This window comes from Cuculus canorus, chromosome 1, assembly GCF_017976375.1.
Source record: "Cuculus canorus isolate bCucCan1 chromosome 1, bCucCan1.pri, whole genome shotgun sequence".
In the NCBI taxonomy this organism is placed as follows: Eukaryota; Metazoa; Chordata; class Aves; order Cuculiformes; family Cuculidae; genus Cuculus; species Cuculus canorus.
Window position 1 is genome coordinate 193722456 of NC_071401.1, and position 20588 is coordinate 193743043.

The 20588-nt window shown below is 39.8% G+C and overlaps 1 protein-coding gene across 9 annotated transcripts in view; it reads left to right on the forward strand.

Annotated features, from left to right (window-relative positions):
* ATXN7L1 (ataxin 7 like 1) overlaps positions 1–20588 on the forward strand; it is a 118319-nt gene that overhangs the window by 90121 nt on the left and 7610 nt on the right. For all 9 annotated transcript variants that reach the window (XM_054049810.1, XM_054049829.1, XM_054049819.1 and 6 more), the window contains 6 exons: positions 3531–3814; positions 9599–9681; positions 10697–10953; positions 13033–13225; positions 15626–15747; positions 18824–19772. In XM_054049810.1, the coding sequence (XP_053905785.1) occupies positions 3531–3814; positions 9599–9681; positions 10697–10953; positions 13033–13225; positions 15626–15747; positions 18824–19772 (1888 nt within the window). The remainder of the gene's footprint in view (positions 1–3530; positions 3815–9598; positions 9682–10696; positions 10954–13032; positions 13226–15625; positions 15748–18823; positions 19773–20588) is intronic.

The following is a 20588-nucleotide window of genomic DNA, read 5'->3' on the forward strand; positions in this document are numbered from 1 at the left end:
AATCTCTGATTTTCAGAAAATGTCTGTTTAAAAGCAAAAAAATTTAATTCCTACCCCCAGATGTTACAATTTGTGTCTGTCATTTAACTTAACAAATTCAGGGCAGTTAAAAAAAGTAGAGGATCGAATCGTGACTTTCATAGTTCCATGTTTGCATTGTCACTGATATACATAAAGCAGTTCTGGTTTTCGGAGTGAGTTAATTTTTTTTGCTTAGTTACTGCCCAGAGCTCTGCGTTTTGCCACAGCTGGATCTGTGTTCCAACAAACTGACAGCTGTATTTGTGGCACGGCACCACAGCTTATGGAAGTTTCATAGAGTTTAATTCCAGCTGCAGAATATGTCTTGGATGTCTAAATCTTCTTTTTAGTTTTATATATGTATCGTTTATCTGAAGGTCCACATATTTTTCTATGTTAGAATACCCTTAGAACAAAGACTTAACAACTTCTTGATGTGGGAAAGCCCACTCGAACCACACATGCTGCACTTTTTGTTATCAGCTCTGAGAAACAAGGTTTTGTGGTAGCCCAGGAAGGTCAAGACCTGAGTTATTTTGGACCCTGCTTCCGACATCTCCGAAGGGTGTCCCATGGAGAATGCCATCTCAAAGTCATCTTTTTCTGCTCTTAGAAGCTCCACACTTGTTAACCATTCTTTCTGTAGGAAGAACGCAGTGAAGGTGTCATTTGTCAGATATAAAAGACTACAATTACGTGAGATTTGTAAATGAGGGGAAGCCCTGGACCGTACAGTGGTGTGCAAACAGGCAAATGTTGCCTGTCTGGGGACGCTGACAGCAGCGGTGTCTCTGACTCCGCGTGCCTGAACTGCTACATGCCAGTGTATTTCAGAATATGATTTAACAGTGGTGTGTATTTAACAAATGTCACATGAGTAATGTGCTTGTAGAAGCTCTGCACTGCCATACAAAATACTGTGGTGATGTGCAGGAAGCAGATTGTTCTGTGAGTACAGTTTGCTAAGGAGTAATTTCACACTCCTTATAAATAGGTTCCATTTTACCCTTAAAAGTGTACAGCAAGTTGAACCTTTAAGATAATAATAGATTAAAGAATCACTGAGTTTTAAGATTTTTTTTCTGTGTGGGACAGCCTCTTCAACTGTCGCCTTTTGCTGGGGATTAAAATTACGAAGGTTAGCTTAGTTCTGTGCCATTCGTAAAGGGAAGGATAGGAATACTGTTAGAGAGACTCTTGTGCTTCTAGATGAGGGACTTGGTTTACCTTTTCAACATCACCACTGCATATGATCTGAACAGGCTGGACCGCTGCGCTGAGACCAACGGGATGAGGTTTAACAAGGCCAAATGCCGAGTCCTGCACTTGGGGCACAACAACCCTGTGCAGTGCTACAGACTGGGGGAAGAATGGCCAAAAAGCTGCCTGGAGGAGAAGGACCTGGGGGTGTTCGTTGACAGCCGACTGACCATGAGCCAGCAGTGTGCCCAGGTGGCCAAGAAGGCCAATGGCATCTTGGCTTGTATCAGAAACGGCATGGCCAGAAGGACCAGGGAGGTTATCCCGCTCCTGTAATCGGCACTGGTGAGACTGCGCCTCGAATCCTGTGTTCAGTTCTGGGCCCCTCAGCACAAGAAGGATGTTGAGGCTCCGGAGTGTGTCCAGAGGAGAGCAACGAAGCTGGTGAAGGGGCTGGAGAACAAGTCTTACGAGGAGCAGCTGAGGAAACTGGGGTTGTTTAGCCTGGAGAAGAGGAGGCTGAGGGGAGACCTTATTGCTCTCTACAACTACCTGAAAGGAAGTTGTGGAGAGGAGGGAGCTGGCCTCTTCTCCCAAGTGACAGGGGACAGGACTAGAGGGAATGGCCTGAAGCTCCGCCAGGGGAGGTTCAGGCTGGATATCAGAAAAAAATTCTTCACGGAAAGAGTCATCGGGCACTGGAACAGGCTGCCCAGGGAGGCGGTCGAGTCACCTTCCCTGGAAGTGTTTAAGGAATAGGTGGATGAAGTGCTTAGGGACATGGTTTAAGGGAGTGTTAGGAATGGTTGGACTCGATGATCCAGTGGGTCCTTTCCAACCTGGTGATTCTATGATTCTATGAATCACCTTCCTTGAACTGCTGGCCACGCTTCTTTTGATGCAGCCCAGGATACAGTTGGCCTTCTGAGCTGCGAGTGCATATTGCCGGCTCATTCATTGGGAAATGGCCTAAAGCTGTGCCAGGGGAGGTTTAGGCTGAACATCAGGAAAAAATTTTTCACAGAAAGGGTCATTGGGTGCTAGAACAGACTGCCCAGGGAGGTGGTGGAGTCACCATCCTTGGAGTTATTTAAAAGACAGGCGGATGAGATGCTAAGGGGCATAGTTCAGTGGTTGATAGGAATGGTTGGACTTGATGATACTGGACTTCTTTTCTGACCTAGTGATTCTGTTATTTCTATTTAAGAAAACTTGTGTTTCTTTTGTTTGCTCAGTGTGGAATGGTACACTTCAGGCAGTGTATGAGAAGAACTGAATAAGGGAGATGTTTTCATTTGTGACCTCCAATGAAACCTGGATTTAATGCTCTGAGAATTTAGATTTTTTAATTAATATTTCTTCTCTGACTTTGTTTCAGTAATGAGGCGTAGATGATATATATATTGCCTATTATTTGGTAGTCGCAAGATATCCAGTTTTGGAGTTGTTCAGTAGGTAAAAAGCAGCTGTTTTGGGGTATTTCCTTGTGCAGATGGGAGCCAGAGCTGTTAAAATAATGTGGGAATTGATAATCACTTGTCTCAATCTTATTTCCTGCCAAGTTGAGAAGGTAACTTTTGTTGGTGTACAAATATGCCATGGTGGTAGTAAAGTTAGAAGTTAATTATTGCAAACTTTATTCTGAAAAGGGCCAACAAAGCCAATAATTACACAGGGGGTTTTGGTTTTTTTTAATTCATAAGATTTTATTAAAAATACATTTTAGTAATGCTCAATTCATCAAGGATTTTAATACTTTTAAAGGGAGCAATGTCAAAACTTCCACACTTAACGATCTCTTTTCTCCTTGTTTCCAGAAATTGCATGTCATTCAGGCACATCTGAGCAAATTAATTGTTTTTGTGTTTGTTTAGAAGTATTGTTATTGAATTTGTTATTGAATATTGTTAGCAAATTACTTGGTTATCCTGGTGAGTGTAGTACAGCATATGCATATCCGATATGTGCTTGTGTCAAAGGTGTAAGACCATATATGTAAGGGGGTACATTTTGCTTAGTACCAAAAGCTTATTTTCTTTATGAATTGGATCTTAAAAAAAACATATATATATATATACAAAGGTTCATTTTGGTAATTATCTACATTGCTAGGCTTTACAAATGCCTGGTTTTATATACATTGTATTGAACAAAAATAGTCAATAACGATACTAAATATTTCATTTTAGTCTGGTCTGAAGGTGTTGTGTCACTTGTATTGAAATTTTTAGATCTGTGAAGTGGATTCAGTATCTATAGATCTTTGGTACAGAATAAAACAACTTGAAGATTTGTCTTTGGTTTTGCAGCGTTCCTGTTCCAGTAGTCAGTCTAGAGAAAATTCCTAACCTAGTGAAGGCCGATGGTGCCAATGTTAAAATGAACTCTGCAACCACTACCACCGTCACCTCCTCTTCAGCCTCTTCATCCACCATACCTGCTCCAACTTTGGTTAAATCTGGTTTGACATCCAAGTCAGTGCCGCCGTCACCAGAAAAGATTCTGAACGGCAAAGGAATTATAGCTCCATCAATAGACAAGAAACACCAAAATGGCACTAAAAGCAGTAACAAGCCTTATAAAAGACTTTCAGGTAAGTGATGCTGTAGTTCATCTTTTGAGCTAGTCCATCTTTCTTCATTGATATTTCTGCAGCTCAGAAATTATGTACTAATAAAATGCTGTAGCGTGGTTTTCATTTCCTTTTTTTGGTGTAAGATGCCAATTTGCATATATGAAAAAGAAAGCTTTCACACTCTTTGGACGTGTAAAATATTTTTAAAGTACACATTCTGTTAAGCTAGAAATTAGAATGCTTAATGCATTTCTCAACTGGTCAATAGGCCAAATATAAATTTGTAACTAAGTAAGTTCATTAAAACAGAAAAGCAGAAGGCTTCTTCAGACATTATATAGTTTGAGTCTGTTTACAGCAAAAAATGTGCTTTGGTTGAGTGACTTCAGCGTAGTCATGATCAAGTTGAACAGTTGAGGTTTAAGGCATTGGATTATCCACCAAGTCATGATCTTTTTACAGAATGTTCTTTCTTGGTTTTAAATACTAGAAAATTCCAAGAAGATATGGGAAGTGCTGGGAAACTCTTGAAAGTCATAATTTCCCTCCCCTCCTCCCCCAGTGATTAACACAAGTGAAGACATTTGTAGCATGGGGGTCTCGATGTTTCTCAGGAAGACAGAACAGTGGGGCTGAGGGAGTGACATGAAACGTGGAAATGCCCTGGCCGGCCCTAGGCAGGGCAGTACTGAGGCTGCAGATCCTCATGCAAACCTGCCACCAAACCACGGAACACCCCGTTGGTGTGAGGGCAGGGTGTGCCTTGGAAAGGTTACCATCCATTGGGAGCAAGAATTATTTTCTGAGGGCTATGCCACCTCTTGGGCAGTGAGCAGAGAATTTGCCCCTTAAAGCTTGAAAACATACTTTTGCTGAGAATGAAAGGAAACAAAGTGGTTTTAACAAAAGTAACTGACTTGAGTTTACGACTTCGGAAGCTGTGCAGCGTCTATTCATCAGCTGGCAGTACTTTGTGGTTTGGGCAGGAACTCCTTGTGTGTATTGAAAGGCTAATTTTGCTAATGGCAGCATGATCCGCATTAGATCGTCCCTTTGGCAGAAAGTTAGTCCGCATGATTTCTAAGTGTGCACTAGTTACGAACTGAGTATAAGTTGTACAAGATAAAAGCTTTCATTTCCAGTTAATGAGTGTGCCCTGTTTTTTGACTGAATATCGGATTTATTTTTTTTATTTTCTCAAAGCTGGCAGTTGGCCAATGGTACTGCTACCTTGGCTTCATTCCACACCAGTGCGAGGTGTTTGCTAGGGCTCTGTGGGATATGGAACAACGCCATTGCCTTAACAGATTCAGTACACTGATTGCTTTCTTAACTAGTTAAAGGTGGCGTATAAGAGAACAGAACCGTTGTTCAGGACAGCGTTCCACGAAATGAAAACATATTAAGAGACAGTAGCTGATAAGGCTTTTAAATCTTACATTTCAATTGCTAAGATCCAATTTGTTATTCTAAAAAAACTGTATATATTTTGCAGTTAATTTAAAATATTGGGAGGTTTTTAGCCTGTTATTTCTTTCAATAGTTTAGGTGTTTAATTTAGCTAATTGGTTTTGAATTCCTACTCAGGCAATTGAAACTGCTCCTTTTTGAGACAGAATCATAGAAGGATTTGGTTTGGAAGGAACCTTAAAGATCATCCAGTTCCAAACCCCCTGCCCTAAGCAGGGACACCTCCTAGACCAGACTGCCCAGTGCCCCATCCAACCTGTCCTTGAACAGCGCCAGGGATGGGGCATCCACAACTTCCCTGGGCAACCTGTGCCAGTGTCTCACCACCCTCATCATGAAGAATTTCTTCATAATGTCTAGTAGCCTTTTTGTAGGCTCCTTTCAGGTACTGTAGGGCCACTATAAGGTCTTCCCAGAGCCTTCTCCAGGCTGAACAACCCCAACTCTCTCAGTTTGTTCTCACAGCAGATGTGTTTCAGCTCTCTGATCATCTTTGTGGCCCTCCTCTGGACCCATTCTATATCCTTCTTATGGTGGGGATTCCAGAACTGCACAGAATGCTCCAGGTAGGGTCTCATGAGAGTGGAGTAGAAGGGGACAGTCACCTCCCTTAACCTGCTGGCCATACTTCTTCTGATGTAGCCCACGATACAGTTGGCTTTCTGGGCTGCTAGAGCATGTTGTTGGCTCATATCAAGCTTCTCATCAATCAGTACCCCCAAGTCTTTCTCCACAGGGCAGCTCTCAATCACTTTGTCCCCCCCTAATCCTGTATTGGAACCAAGGATTACCCTGACCCAAGTGTAGGACCTTGCACTTGGCCTTGTTGAACCTCATGAGGTTTACACAGACCCACTTCTCCAGCTTGTCCAGGTCTCTCTAGATGACATTTTGTCCTTCTGGTGTGACAACTGCACCACTCAGCTTGGTGTCATCAGCAAACTTGCTGAGGGTGCACTCAGTCTCATTGCCTATATCATCAATGAAAATATTAAACAGCAGCGGTCCCAGTATGGACCACTGAGGGACAGCACTTGTCAGGGATCTCCATCTGGGCATTGAGCCATTGACCACTCCTCTCTGAATGCAACCATCCAAGCAATTCCTTTTCCACAGAACAGGAGATCCTTGTTTTCATCGTTTCACCACGTACCTCTGCAGGGCTGTGGATGATAATTGTACCTTTTTTGTACGAGTGCTTGCCAAAATGTGTTCCTAAAGGAGATCCATTTTTGTAGAGCCTTCCTTCAACTTGCTTGCTTTTTCTTTGGAGGTGACTCCATTGTTCTTGTGTCTCTAAGCTGTCACTCGCAGCTAGGGAACGTTTCCTTGGTGGAAATTTCCAAATAGGCTTGAACTCTGCACAGGACTGTTTGAGCACTCTAGTAGGCATTAGTTTACTTTCATACGCTTAACAAATCTACAGAATTGATACTTTTTTTAAAGGTCCTCTGTTGATACAAGATTTAGAATCTGTTCAGTCTTCATTCTGTTGTCTCACGTATTGATGCACCAACAGTGATGTAAATAAGAGAAGTCCTGAGAGCACTGGAGAGGAATTGCCTGTAGATTGTGTGTCACTGTGATGGATTCCCCTCCATTATTACAGAACTGTGTAAAGGCTAAGAAAAAGATCTGGGAAGGTCAATGAGATGATTGATATCCCACAAATTTCATTAATTTCACATTAAAAGAATGAGGCGGTGGCTAGGGGACTTAGGTTTCCCTCAGTCCATTGCTGTGGAACTGTACAGCTGTTAATTTTTGGAGCTCCTTAATGGGTTTGACTGCTTTGCATCTGTTTTCTTTTCTTTTTAGCAACCTCCACTCTCTCTCATACCATTTCTCTGCCTCTGGCTGAAGTTTGGTTTTTCTCTTCCCTGAGAGCTGGTGGTTGTTTGGGTGATGAATGAACCTGTCCTCTTTTCTGAAGTACTCTTGGTGAGAGAGAGGAAATGGCTCGTGGAACCACAAAAGGCAGCTTGTCGCTGCGCACCGGCAGTGGAGCTGTGTTCCCTATGCGCAAACTGGGAAAGAAAATATCATTCCTACATCCTCCTGAGCAATTTTTCTCTTTGAGGTGAAGTTAAAGAATGCAGATGCCCACTTTACACCAAGAATATTTGTTGTGTTGCAAACAGGAATTTGAGACAATTCAGTTTAGACCCTTCCTCTTCTTTCAGTGAGGTTGTAATGAATGCTCTTTATCCACCAAACGTGAAGAAGTGGAATCCATTCAGGATGAACAGCTTTCTCAAGCTGTGTCTGTACACAAGAGCCAAGGGGTTCTCACACTACACGCTTCCTAATACAGAGGTAGTTATAGCTGCATTTTGTTATTTATAAGAAGACAATAATCTTTATTTAATGTGTTGCCCAAACCAGGCACATCTGCAGCTGGCAATTAGATGTTCCTGGTTCCTCTGGAACAGCTACACACGCTTCAGCCAGGAGAGTGGCTTCCTACATGTTTAGTCTTTCTCAGGGAAAGCATGTAATTTTGTTGTTCTGTAGGTGGCGGAGGCTTTTACTTTTTCTGACTATAATTCATTCTGTTGATTTTACCTCCATATGGTTTCCTAAAAACTGGTTTTGATCTCATCAGTCCTGAAAGTCTTTCTTCACTGGGACACTCGTATTGAGAAGTAGCAATCTGGATGCTCCCAAAGTGAGTGCTGCTGAAGTTATGTTTCCCAATTGGTCCAAAATAGTTCTTACCTGGTGACTTTCAGAACACATTCCATAGCTTTATGATTGCCGTCAGGATTTTTCATTTGAAGGCATATTTAGAGTCTATGTATTCTGTTTAGTTTGTTTTTTAATTTGTGTTGAAGGTTTCAGGCGGCTGATTTGGGAAACTGTGATAGGAGTATCATACATTCAAAAAACATGAGTAATTAACTTATTTAGTTTGTGAACAAAATGTGTATTATATTTAGTCATACCCAGCTACTTTTCTGTCTCTTTTGTGCTGTAAAGGCCAGAGCAACTACAACTACTTGGGATAGAGTTCAGTCCCATTGTAGATTTCACCAAAAAATCCCAGTGCCAAGTGCTTTTTCCAACCTTACTTTTTGGTCTGGTTCTGCTAATAGGTCGATAATGTAACCATTTAATGTTTGCTTCATCATTTTTAAGTGCATATAGCAGAATATGTAAAACTGCTTGTAACTGGGATATCTGGATGGCAGTTGTCATCTGCATAGCCTCATGTTTCTTCTTCCAGCTGTTCTACTTTCTGTGGTGCTGTCATAACATTGTAATTTAGCTGTGAATCTCTGTCTTCATCTTCACTCAGATTTGTTTGTTTATAAAGAATTTTTAGATCCTCAGATAAATGTTGTATTTGAATACAGGATGTTACAACTGAATATAACGCCACTGTATAGTTAAAATGGGTTTTGGTAAATAGATTATATTCCACTATCAAACAAAAGCAAGCCAGCCTGCTAATTAAAACCTACAATGGCAGGGTGTATAAAGGTAGTGGTAGATTTTTTTTTTGATGGCACAAACTAAAAAGTGTACGTCCATCGTTTTGTTACAGTTCTGTAGCACAAACCCTAAAGCTGTGTTAATATAACCTAAAAGAGGTGATGCAGTCTGTGGTATATACATCCTAAAATATTAATGAAAATTAAATATGCAAATATGACAAATTAATTATTAATGCACTTTTAATGTTAATCATGAGAAGTCCTGTAAATGTCTTCTTTTTTTTTTTTAATAATCTCTGCAAACTTTAAACTCCTCGCCTTTCTTAAGGAAATAAAAACTAACAAACACGTTAGTTTTACACAGATTTAGGGGACAGGTCTAGATAAAATTCAGTTTTAAAATGCCACTAGTAATCTTGCATTGATTTTTGAGACACCACGAATTGTTTTTCAGAGTTTTTAAGCATGTCAGGAAATGTTGTTGTTCAAAACACTTGTGATATTTAGTCCATATGTCTCTTAGCCAAACTCTGAAGCTATTTTTGCCAGTGCTGTATTTCACAGCCTCAGAAGCAGCCAGCGTTCGAGAAGGAATTGAACTCGCAGGTGTTTGTCTTGGTCCGTGTTTGAGCCACTCCGTTGGGCACAGCTCTGTAAGCAGATTTATTGCTATGAAGGATTGAAATCCTGCTCTGAATAGTTTGAAATGTGTAAAGACAAAAAAACTGTGAGGGATGCACATCACACTATTCTGGGGTGCTGGAGTTGAGAACAGTGGTTCAGGTTGAGCTTCATTGAATTAAGTACTATCAGGCAGTACTATTACAGCTACTCTGGTTCTAATTTCTGTAATAATCTATTTTTTCTCCTTTTTCTTCCAACCCCCATCAAACAGAAAGAGAATTTGACCCAAATAAACACTGTGGAGTACTGGATCCTGAAACAAAGAAACCTTGCACAAGATCGCTCACCTGCAAGGTATTTTTCTTAGAAGATAAAATATCAGATGCTTTGTTATAGTTTAAATCCTACCACAGTAGTTTGAGAGGTCATACCTGCTCCTGTCTTACAGACAATGGGTATGGTATTCAGGCGCTGTCTTCAGGTAATTGTTTTGAGTAATTCTGTTTCTTTGAATCAGAGCATCTGCATTATTCCACTGATATTTCTAAAAAGATTTTTTTTTCCTTCTCATTTTGTTATGCAGAAAGCATTAATGTTTCATGTAGAAGCACAAGTGTTATTTTAAATGTTCCTTTTTCGGTTCATGTGTGTAACGATGTTGAAATGTGGTCAATTTTCAGTAAAAAAATAACATTTTTTTAATAATAAATTACTTGGAGGCTGCCCTTGTGATAGCAGTAAGTTTCATGTCAGAAAGCAGAAGCAATGTAAGACATCTGTAATGAACATTTCATAGAGTCAGAGAACAGAATCATAGAATGGTTTGGGTTGAAAGGGCCTTCAAAGATCATCCAGCTCCAACCCCCTGCCATGGGCAGGGACACCTTCCACTGGATCAGGTTGCTCAAAGCCTCATCCAACCTGGCCTTGAACACCTCCAGGGATGGATTTGTTTGTGTATGTGCTGCTTGTCAGTGGAGATGATAAAGTATGCAAAATTTTCAATTCAATGAAGTCAGTTTTTCATTTTAATTTAATTAATTTTTCATTGTAATTTAAGAGCTGCAATGACGTTACTTCTTAATATTTTAAAATTATTGGAATTGTGTTTTCTGTTTTGGAAGAGGTAAGTCAATAGACTATTATATGAAAACTGTTGCAAAAAGTAATTTTAGTCTTGATGTTAGCATTTCTTGAAAATTACTTCATAAAATATCAAGGATAGTGTGGAATAAGAGCTTTATTTCCATACTTGTGGCTAAAGTTTGAAGGAGACTTTATCTTGTAGAGTTGTGGTGTATCGGAAGTATAGGGGACTCATAAACAATGTCATGCACACACAAATGCTTTTTAACCACCCTATTTTTAGACTCATTCACTTAATCATCGACGAGCAGTTCCAGGCCGTAAAAAACAGTTTGACATCCTTCTAGCTGAACACAAAGCTCGATCCAGGGAAAAAGAAGTTGCAAAAGACAAAGAGCATCCACCATCTGCAAGAGAAAGCTATCAGAGCCAGCCCACACCAGCACAAGACTCTCTGTCAGGATCTTCAGTGACCTCTGGGCAAGAATCTAAAGTAACATCTCCTGCAAAATCTAGACCACCAAATTCTGTACTTCCAAGGTAAGCAGTTCTCCAGTGTGGAATGTTGCATTCTGAAGGTGCGGTAAGAAATGTCATAGTCTTTCATAGAGTTTGCTGTATAAGCGTTTGCTATTTCTTTAGGCTACTGCGTGATAAAATGTATTAATACAAGAGTTTCTCTTAGCAGTAGAAGGTAGACTGTGTTTGTATTAACCTACATCTGTCCATGGTAGCCAGTGATCTGAGTGGAAGTGGAGTGAGGAGTCGTGTCCACCCTCTGACTGGAATCTCAGACTGACTGCATTTTTTTGCTAAAATGGTCAGGAATAATGAGGAAAGTTTACATTCGAGTCATTCTGACGCGCTGGGGAATAAAATTCTATTTCCATGAATCAGGGTAGGTCTTTAGAAAAGACCACTCTTGAGAAAAACAATGCAAACTTCTAAAGACATCCCTTTCTAAACTAGCAGGAGGTATTGAATCCACTGATTTCTACTAATTCTCTAGTGAACTTCCCATGTGTTTTGTTGCCTTGGCTGGGTTTTTTTTGGTACTAGTCTTGTCTGGAGTAGATTGAGCTAAGCTATTGGGTTTGTTTGTATTTATTTTGTTTTATATTTCTTTCCTTTGCTTTGGTCTGGATTGGATGCCCATTTAGAGGCTTTTGTACTAAGATAGTCCCTATTGCAAAGAGATATTTGTGGTATTTGTTATCTCAAGTCTAACAGAGATAGGCATTTCTAATGTTTTCTGTGTGTTCATCAAGCTGTAATGAAATTTTATTCATATAATGGAGGAGGTGGGTATTGTAGAGTTTGAGTGAAAGGACAATGAAAGAATACCCATAAATAAAGTGGGGAGAAGCCTGCATAATTCTTGTAAAAGGAGTGGCCTTACACAGTCCTTAGGAAGGAGCACAGAGGGACAGACGGGCATCGTTCATAGTAGGTGCTACAGTCAAAGAAACAAAACTGGAATGTGTTTCAGCAAGAGTCAGCTGAAGAAATTGCAAAGGTACAGGAGGAGGAGGATTTTAGCAGTTGTATGTTGTGTTTGTACAGTCTGTGCTGCTGTTTCTGCTGCAGTGCTTCTGTTCTGTTGTCCAGTCTGTTTTTTGCAAGCAGCTGTACCAGAGGAAAGCCTCGCTAGCTCTCTGCTGCGAGTCAGAAAGCCTGCAGCTCTGCTGCTGGAAGAGGTTATGTGAGTGCTTGCTGCTCTACTGAGGCAAAGCTTGCTGGTTCCACTGGTGGTGACTTGGCTTGACCTGACCGACATTTCCTGAAGGCTAAGGAGCGCTCACACAACTTATTATCCCTTGCAACAGCAGCTGTTATTTCTAGCTGATGGACGCTGCTGAGCAATCCCTGCTCAGTTCAGAAGAGGGCACCTGTCCACAGGCTTAGTGACTGCTGTGTCCTGACAGCGTAAGTTCATGAGATTGAAGATCTTCAGATTTTGTGCAATGCAGACAACTCCTCCAGCCTCAGAAGTCCGTACACATACTGAGTTGTACAGACTGTAATTGAGAATCCTTTTCACCCCCACTTCTAATCTGATTTCTTTCCAAGCTACTTTTGAAAGGCAAAGCACGATGGTACCCTGAGGGGCAGAAGCATTCCCACTCTGTTTTACTGGAGTTTAGACAAAGGTAGAGGAATCTGCTGGACGAGGTCCTCCCAGTCCCTTCACTTACTAATCTAGCTGTAGAAGGTGTCAGCTAAACACTCTTGATACACTAATTTCAGTAGTATTTTGGTATGAAATAGAATTGTGCAACCTGACCATTGCAATTAATCAAATAGCAGAGTAATGTTGCTCTGTAAGATTATGCACATCTGATTTTTGTTTGCATTTTTACGTACTTTGCCTCTTTCAGTATCTTAAACTCAACCTCATGGCAAATTTAAAATCTCAGGCAATATGAAGGTACTTCCGCTAACATTGACGTGGTGTTAACCTGCAATATATTTCTCACAAGACCAAATGTCGGCTATTCTGCATCTTACTGTCCTTCTTTATGATTGTTTCTGGTATAATTCACTTCGACACTTGACTCCATCAGGTAGGTTTGCAGAGCCTATGAACATTCTTGACTTAAATGTATATTTTCTTTCTAGACCATCATCTGCAAATAGCATAAACAGCAACAGTTCTTCAAACCACAGTGGATATATACCAGAGCTGCCACTGCCTTCCATGGGAGGAGATTTAACGAGCAGATTGTCCAGTGATGAAGGAGAAGCGGATGGAGCTGAAGAACCTGAGAAATTAGACTGTCATTTTTCTGGACACCATCCCAGACCTCTTGGGGTATGTGTCTGTCTCTGGCATGCCTTGCCATTCTTGTGTAATTAGAGAGGGGAGAAAAAAGAATTAATTTAGTAAAAATGTGAGGAATGAGGACCTTGCATTCTGAAAGCTGTATTCTAAAGAGAGCAAATGCATTTGACAGAAAATGGTATGGATGGGATAAGGTAGGAGGAGAAGACTGGTCAGTGCATGTGGTAAACATTGCTAGGTTGCAGGACAGGATGGACAGCAGAAAATTAGAAGTTCTAGTTTCAAATTTTCCTTTCAGTTGACTGCAACTCGGGTGTAGTTCTGCTAAACTGAGAAAAGTTGCATTGTTTTAGATGTGATGTGAACGGCTAATCTTGTTGTCATAGTTCTTACGAAACTGTAGCTTTCCATCAGTTGTAGTTCTGAAAATCATAGCAAAGGGCTATTACAGTGCTCTTGATGATTTTTGTAGTCTGGTTTGAAGCAATAACTAAATATCGTTTATGGGAGTGTATGTGGACTTAAAGCTATTGCTTCATACAACTAAAAATGGAAAGTCTAGAAGATGGCAGAGCCCATCTGCTCCAGTGGTAGCTTAAGAATGTGCCTCTCTGGCAGCTGTTATGTCTTTCTCCTATGTTAGCAAGAAATTCCGTTGTAAGTATTACAAGCTGCCTTCTGGCATGATCTTTGTGGTGTGACTTTGTTTACACTGTACAAACCAAGAAGCAGTGGGGGAACTCAAACTTCTAAGCAGTGGTTCTCATCAGAATTGCATGAAGGAATAAGATTAGTGAAGACTTCACTTATATATTTTCCATATGATATGCAGAATGAAACGAACACTGTGATGCTGTAGGGTTATCTGTGTTCCCTGGAGCAAGGGAGAACTTGTTACTATTGGACACTAGGACAAAGTATGAACTGAACATAAAAATGACAGATGAATTTCTGTATTTGGTTCTTACAGAGAAGTAAGAATTACTAAAGTCCATATTCTACTATAATATGGAGTAACTTACTGCTTCCTTGGTACACTTGTATTCTGTTTCATTTTTGGTGGCTGCTTCTTTATGAATTAAAAACTAAAGGCTCACTGCATGTGTGGCCACACAATTTAAAAATAATCTTAGTGCAGCCAGTCCTTGCACAGGCTCCGTCAGTGAGGCTTGGCTGTCAAGAGCCATTTTGGTACAGGATCCTAGTTCTGTTTCAAGGCAAATCCCACTGACTCGTCTGTTCTTTGAAATCTTAGTTTCTTTCAACTGAAGCAGTTGCTGATAGCGCCACTGTTCTTAGTCCATATCAACATGAAGTGAGAAAAGATTCAGTTCATTGAAGTGACCCTGTTTTCCTTCCGTAGTCCCTTTCTCAGCTAGGTGGTAGTAATTGACAGGGAAAATGCAGTAACTTCTTAAACTACCACTTAGTGGTAGCTGATCCGTATCACTGGGAGGTGAGGCTAGTTTATCGACTTAGGTGGTGGTTTTAATTAACCTGTTTAACCTTGTCGTAAACCAGACTTAAGCTAAACAGTTACAGTCACCCCTTGCTGTCCCTTAAGCTGAAAAGTACTTTAAATGGATGCTTTTCTACTGCATGAGTGGCTTCTGCTCTCAGCCAGGATTTATGTGACTTCGTCCCTGCATGATGGAGAGTTGTCTTGTTTTCTGAAGGTGATTTATAACAAGTTTCTCTCCCACAAATTGGTGTTGCGGCAGTCCTTCACATAATGTGAGATCAGTAAGACTGACATGAAGAAAGGGTAGATACCTGATCATACCATTTCGGTGTCATAGGACTGTGAGGGAAGTTCTCCAGAGGAAGCAGTGCAAATACTCCTGAGCTCTGCAGAATTCTCAAAGTATTTACTACTCCTCTAGATGCTTTTTGTACACTGTGAAGAGTGTATCCAGTGCTCTGTTGTAGCATAGGTGCCATGGATGATCATTTATTTTTTTACTGAAATGTCACTGGTTTGTTTGTTTATTAAATAGATACTAAAGATACTCCCATTGCACCTTTTTCCTCTTCAGTTGCGTTTTTATTCCTGTTACACAATTACGAGATTTAATATGCACAGAACAGTGTAACTGTCTTTCTGAGGCACTAAGAGTATTATTAGTCAGAATTGCTTCCTTAACAGTACCTCCGCATCTGTATTCTTTCCGTGTGACACATAGGTACCTGATAGTAAACTGACATGTGAGTGATGTATGCCATATGCTTTACACCAAGCTACAACACCATGCACATATTTCATATATCATACAAAAAGTATTTGTGCTGCAGATAGTGAAAAACACCTTTTTAAAGGTGTTTTATATGCAGGATACAAATTACAAAGCTGCTCCTTGATCTGTAAGTAATAATTATTTTATAATGCAGAAATATTTTTTATAAACCAATTTGAAATATCTTTTCTTTCAGTTTTGTTCGTATGGCAGTCGCTTAATGGGAAGAGGGTACTATGTCTTTGACAGAAGATGGGACCATTTTCGATTCGCACTAAACTCCATGGTAGAAAAACACTTGAACTCACAGATGTGGAAGTAAGTGGGATTTTTACATTTGGTGGGTAGTTGAACGTTTGTAATTCTAAATTAAACACTGGGAAGTGTTTGTAAAATTACCACTGTATTAAGCAACAGGAGAAATATGAGCACAAAAATTCTCTTCTCTATTAAGGAATATGCAGCACAGCAGAACAGCCTCCAATTCTGATGTAAATTTCTGTCAGATTTAGGACCTTTTTTTAGTCCCTCTGATTCTGGGGAGGAATAATTCAGTAGTTCTGTTAACATTAAAGCTCAATGTTTTCTGGGTTTGGAGATATGTTTTGATAGCATTTGTTTTATAACACATGGGTTAGATTTTTGCCTATATTTTTGTATCAGTGTCATGCACCCATATCACTCGTTCAGACTTTGCTCTGTAAGACTCATGTGGTGTAAGATAAGGAACTCGGTAGACATTTGCCTCTTTGTAAGATGGAACAGGACAGGTTTTTAGTACATAGTGCCCTTACTGGCTTTGGAGGCTTAAGTTTCTGTTTACTACTCACTTTGGAAGCACCTCTATCACATACGAAGGTTCCAAGAACTGTAGGCTTTGGCTACACAGATACATTGAAATAGAGTGCACTTCTAAAAATAATGCTTGCTCTTTAAAATAAAAAAATTGAAAAGCACGTGGCACATGCAAATAGGATTGATTTTTTGGGGGATATTCTGCTACAGAATATGCATTCTTCTTCCAATGCAATGACACTAAAGTGCAGTGTTTCATGTCACTGTTTATTATCAGGACTGTGTTATGTTCATTGGATGCCAGCCATTAGATAAACAAGGTTTGGTTTTTATTTAAATATATTTTTGAAACACTAAAGCTTGGCTTGTCTGACTAACCTGGTAACTTGATGATAACAGTGCTGCTGTACTGGGAGACATAGTTTGGAAATGATTGGGTTTGCCATAAAAGGGCCAGTTTCATGTCTATTTAGAGACAGATCACGCTTGATCTGCAAGGGATTCCTGTCTTCTACTTTGTAAATTTGGCTGTTAACTAGTGTCTGTCACCTTCCACAAATAAAACTAATTTAGTTTCCTTAAGTAGGAAGATTAAAACTTGTTATCTATTGGCTTTGTTTGTCAGGAGAAAAGACACTCGAGCATCTGCGAAAATGTGTCACAAGTACCACTACCATCATGAAAACCAGAAATAACCTCTATAGTAGTTATGTGATACAAGAAAGAAACAGGTTTCATTCTGCTCCCGCTAAATCCAGTTGTAAATGTTTTCCCGAGTTCTAGCTGTTTATGTAATCTCTAATGTTTTAATGAATTCCATCCATACTTACTTGTCTGTATAACACAGGAAGCTCACGGTGCTTAACCACTATTATATTCTTCTATTGTCCTCAACCCTTCTCTGGACTGATCTTTTCCTGTCTTCCCTGAGCCCCTGACCCGTGCTGGGGCAACTCTGCAGCTGTGGTACAGGGATGCAAGGCCATGATTTAAGAGCGATAATAGCATTGTAAAGTACCTTTTATCCCCAGTTCTCAAAATACTTTACAAAGGTGGGTAAGAATTATTGGCCCCTCTAAAAATAAGCAGAGGAACGGGTCTGATGAACAGCACCGTTAGCGTAACAAGTCACAGACTTCTCCATTTCTGGCTGCGTGTAATCGCTTATGTAATTGTGCCATAAACAGTATTCTGTCTCACCATCTCCACAGGAAGAATACCAGGAGAGAACACTCGTAATTAGGATTTGATTTATGATAAAACAGCACACCCAGTGCTGCTCTTTTATCATTCCTCACTGAGGGCAAGAGTAAGCCTTTAAAAACTGAAAAGGTGTCAGTAGTGAGGATAACAAGGGTAGGGTTGTGGTGATGTACAGGTTCTTAACAAAAAGAAAAAAGATTTAACAGTGAATTAAAGTTTAGTCTAAATAATAAGAAAAGCTCACATGATAATTTTCCAAGAAACATTATGGAATTCTGGTTCTTAACACTGGACTAGATAAAATAATAGAAGATGGTGGTTGAACAGAAAGGGATTTGAATGCATTCTGCTGTTTCACAGGTAATGTTATTAAATTTTATTCTCAGAATAGCTTTCAGGTAATTATACAGCTTTTCAAGCATTGATTAATATTTCATTGATTTTTCAATATCAGTGAAATTAGTTAATAACTTACCTAGTTAATCCTGTCTAACCGGCTCTCAAATGAGGTCTTGGGAATAGCAGTGCATTGGGAAGGGGGTGAATTTTTCTCTTTTAGTTCAGTCATTACATGCTTCCCAACTCCCCAGACTGGATCATTTACTCCCCTCATCAAATCTAACCTGAGTTTAGGTTGATATTGAAACTGTTCCACAACTTGAACTTTCAAGCAAAATACACATAGTATTTTAGTGAGTGAAATGTAGAGTGACTGGAATGCTTACAGGTGCCACCATCAGGCATTTTATTTGCATTTTTTAACTGTTTGGTAAAATAGGAAAGGAAAAAAGGAAATTAAATTCGTAATAAAGTGATTATATTGTAGCACTATGCCCTTAATTGCTGCATGGGGCACTTGTGCTGAAGTGGAAATCAGTTCTGGTTTAACTGAGTTGCGCAGCTTAGGGCTCACATTCCATGCTAGAATTTTATAGGGAAAATTACGCTGCATAGTTCTTTACCTAATCATCTTCTGTTAGGTCTCCACTGCCTTCACAGATTTAATGTGCCTCATTGCAAAACTAATTTTTAGGAAAATATACTTCATTATCCAGCTTTTCCGAATCTTTACAATATTAGAACACATGTGGTCTGAGTTTTGTTGTTTTTATTAAATCCCAAAGAACCTCATAATGAAATCGCAAATTTAAAAACGGGGGGAAGTAAAAGCATTTTTAAACTGTTGTAGAATGCAAAACTGATTTTGAACTGTGAATATTAAAATACGTGCGATTGGTAGAATAAGAATCAAAATTAGAATGAACTAGATTTCCCTTTTTTAATAAGCTAGTCCTTACCAGAAATTATTTCCTATCTGCATTGTTTGAATGCAGTTTTTTTATGCATCTAAATCTCTTCTTCTTTTTATCTTTTTCTTTTTTTCTTCTCTCTTTAGGAAAATTCCTCCTGCGGCAGATAGTCCCATGCCTTCTCCAGCAGCACACGTCTCCACTCCTTTTCCAGCATCAGTCTTACAGCCTTTCAGCAACCCCAGTGCGGTGTATATTCCTTCAACGCCGATCAGCTCAAGAATCACTTCTTCTTCTTACATAATGACATCAGCCATGTTATCAAACGCAGCCTTTGTGACAACATCAGATACAAATTCCATTATGTCACATACTACAACTTTTCCTCATGTGGCTGCAAGCTTAAGCATCATGGACTCAACTTTTAAGGCGCCATCAGCTGTGTCACCAGTGCCAGCAGTCATCCCTTCCCCATCCCACAAGCCATCCAAAACAAAAACCAGCAAATCCTCAAAAGTGAAAGACCTGTCATCTCGGAGTGATGACTCTTCAAGTAACAAAAAGAAAAAGCCGCAGTCGTCGTCGTCATCATCGTCCTCATTATCTTTGCAGACATCTTCATCGTCTTCATTTTCAGGGTCCCACAAAAAGAACTGTGTCCTGAACCCCAGTTCAACTTTGAACTCCTATCAGGCTACATCTTCCTATAACAGTATGTCTGTGCACAATACAAATAACGGAACAAGCCCACTCAGTGCCAAATCGGAGCCCTCAGGACGGACTTCATTATCCAGTAGTTCAACAGACTCAGTGAAACACATGAGCATGGTAGTAAGCAGTATTGACTCTTCTAATCTGTCTGTATCTTCTCTTGTGCACCACTCGGGGGATCACTCCCTGGGAGCACATAACACAGTGTCTTCTTTACCCCTTTCGTTCGACAAATCAGAAGGAAAAAAACGTAAAAACTCTAGTTCTAGTAGCAAAGCCTGTAAAATCACTAAAATGCCTGGTATGAATAGTGTTCATAGAAAGAGCACTGCCAACCTTATTTCTGCGGTGCCAGATCCTACAAGCAGCTCCATCTCTCGGCAGGTAAGGGACTCTTCTAATTATTTTTCTGCAGGTCATGACTGACTTACTTGAAATGCATCATGTGTTCTGAAAAGAAAATACTATGTTTGCTTCAGATTGTTTTTCACCACACAACTTACTTTCTAAGGTTGATACAGAAACGTATTTGTATTTGTTTTGTACCAATCACAGAAAGATGCTTTGAAAATTTAAAAAGATGCATATATCTACTTTCTTAAAATATTTTTATGAGGTGTGTTTATTTCATTAATAAAGTAGCCATTTGTATCTCTGAAAGTAAAACCAAGTAATTGAATGTCCAGAACAGATAAGTAACTTTTAGAAATTACCTTTTTTACCTTAATTCACATCTCTCTGAAATAAATTGTGTCATTAAAACAGGAAGAATCAACATTTCTATTTGTTTATTTTTTCAGACTTGTTGCTAATTCATTTTTTATGCAAGTCTCCTCTTTTCTCCTATGTAACATGCTTGCATCTACCTTTCCTGTGAGGAGGCATCTGAGATGCCTGACCACAGATGCTATTTCCTGTTTGAAACTGGAAAAATTAGGAAATTATGATCTTAACCAGATGACCTTTAGTGGACACTTGGTTGTCTCTTTAGTGTGCCTGTATTCAGAATATGGAAGTCAGTGCAGCAGAGAAGTTCGTGCACTCCTACCTCATTGTTGCTAGCATTAGAGCTTTGACTTCTCTTTTAGTGATGCTGTCTAAGGACAAAAGGATATGAGAATTAAAATTTGGTCGGAAAACTGCCCATACAGTCTTTATAATGATCTACTATTGCATTCATTTCAGTACACTTCTGTGTAG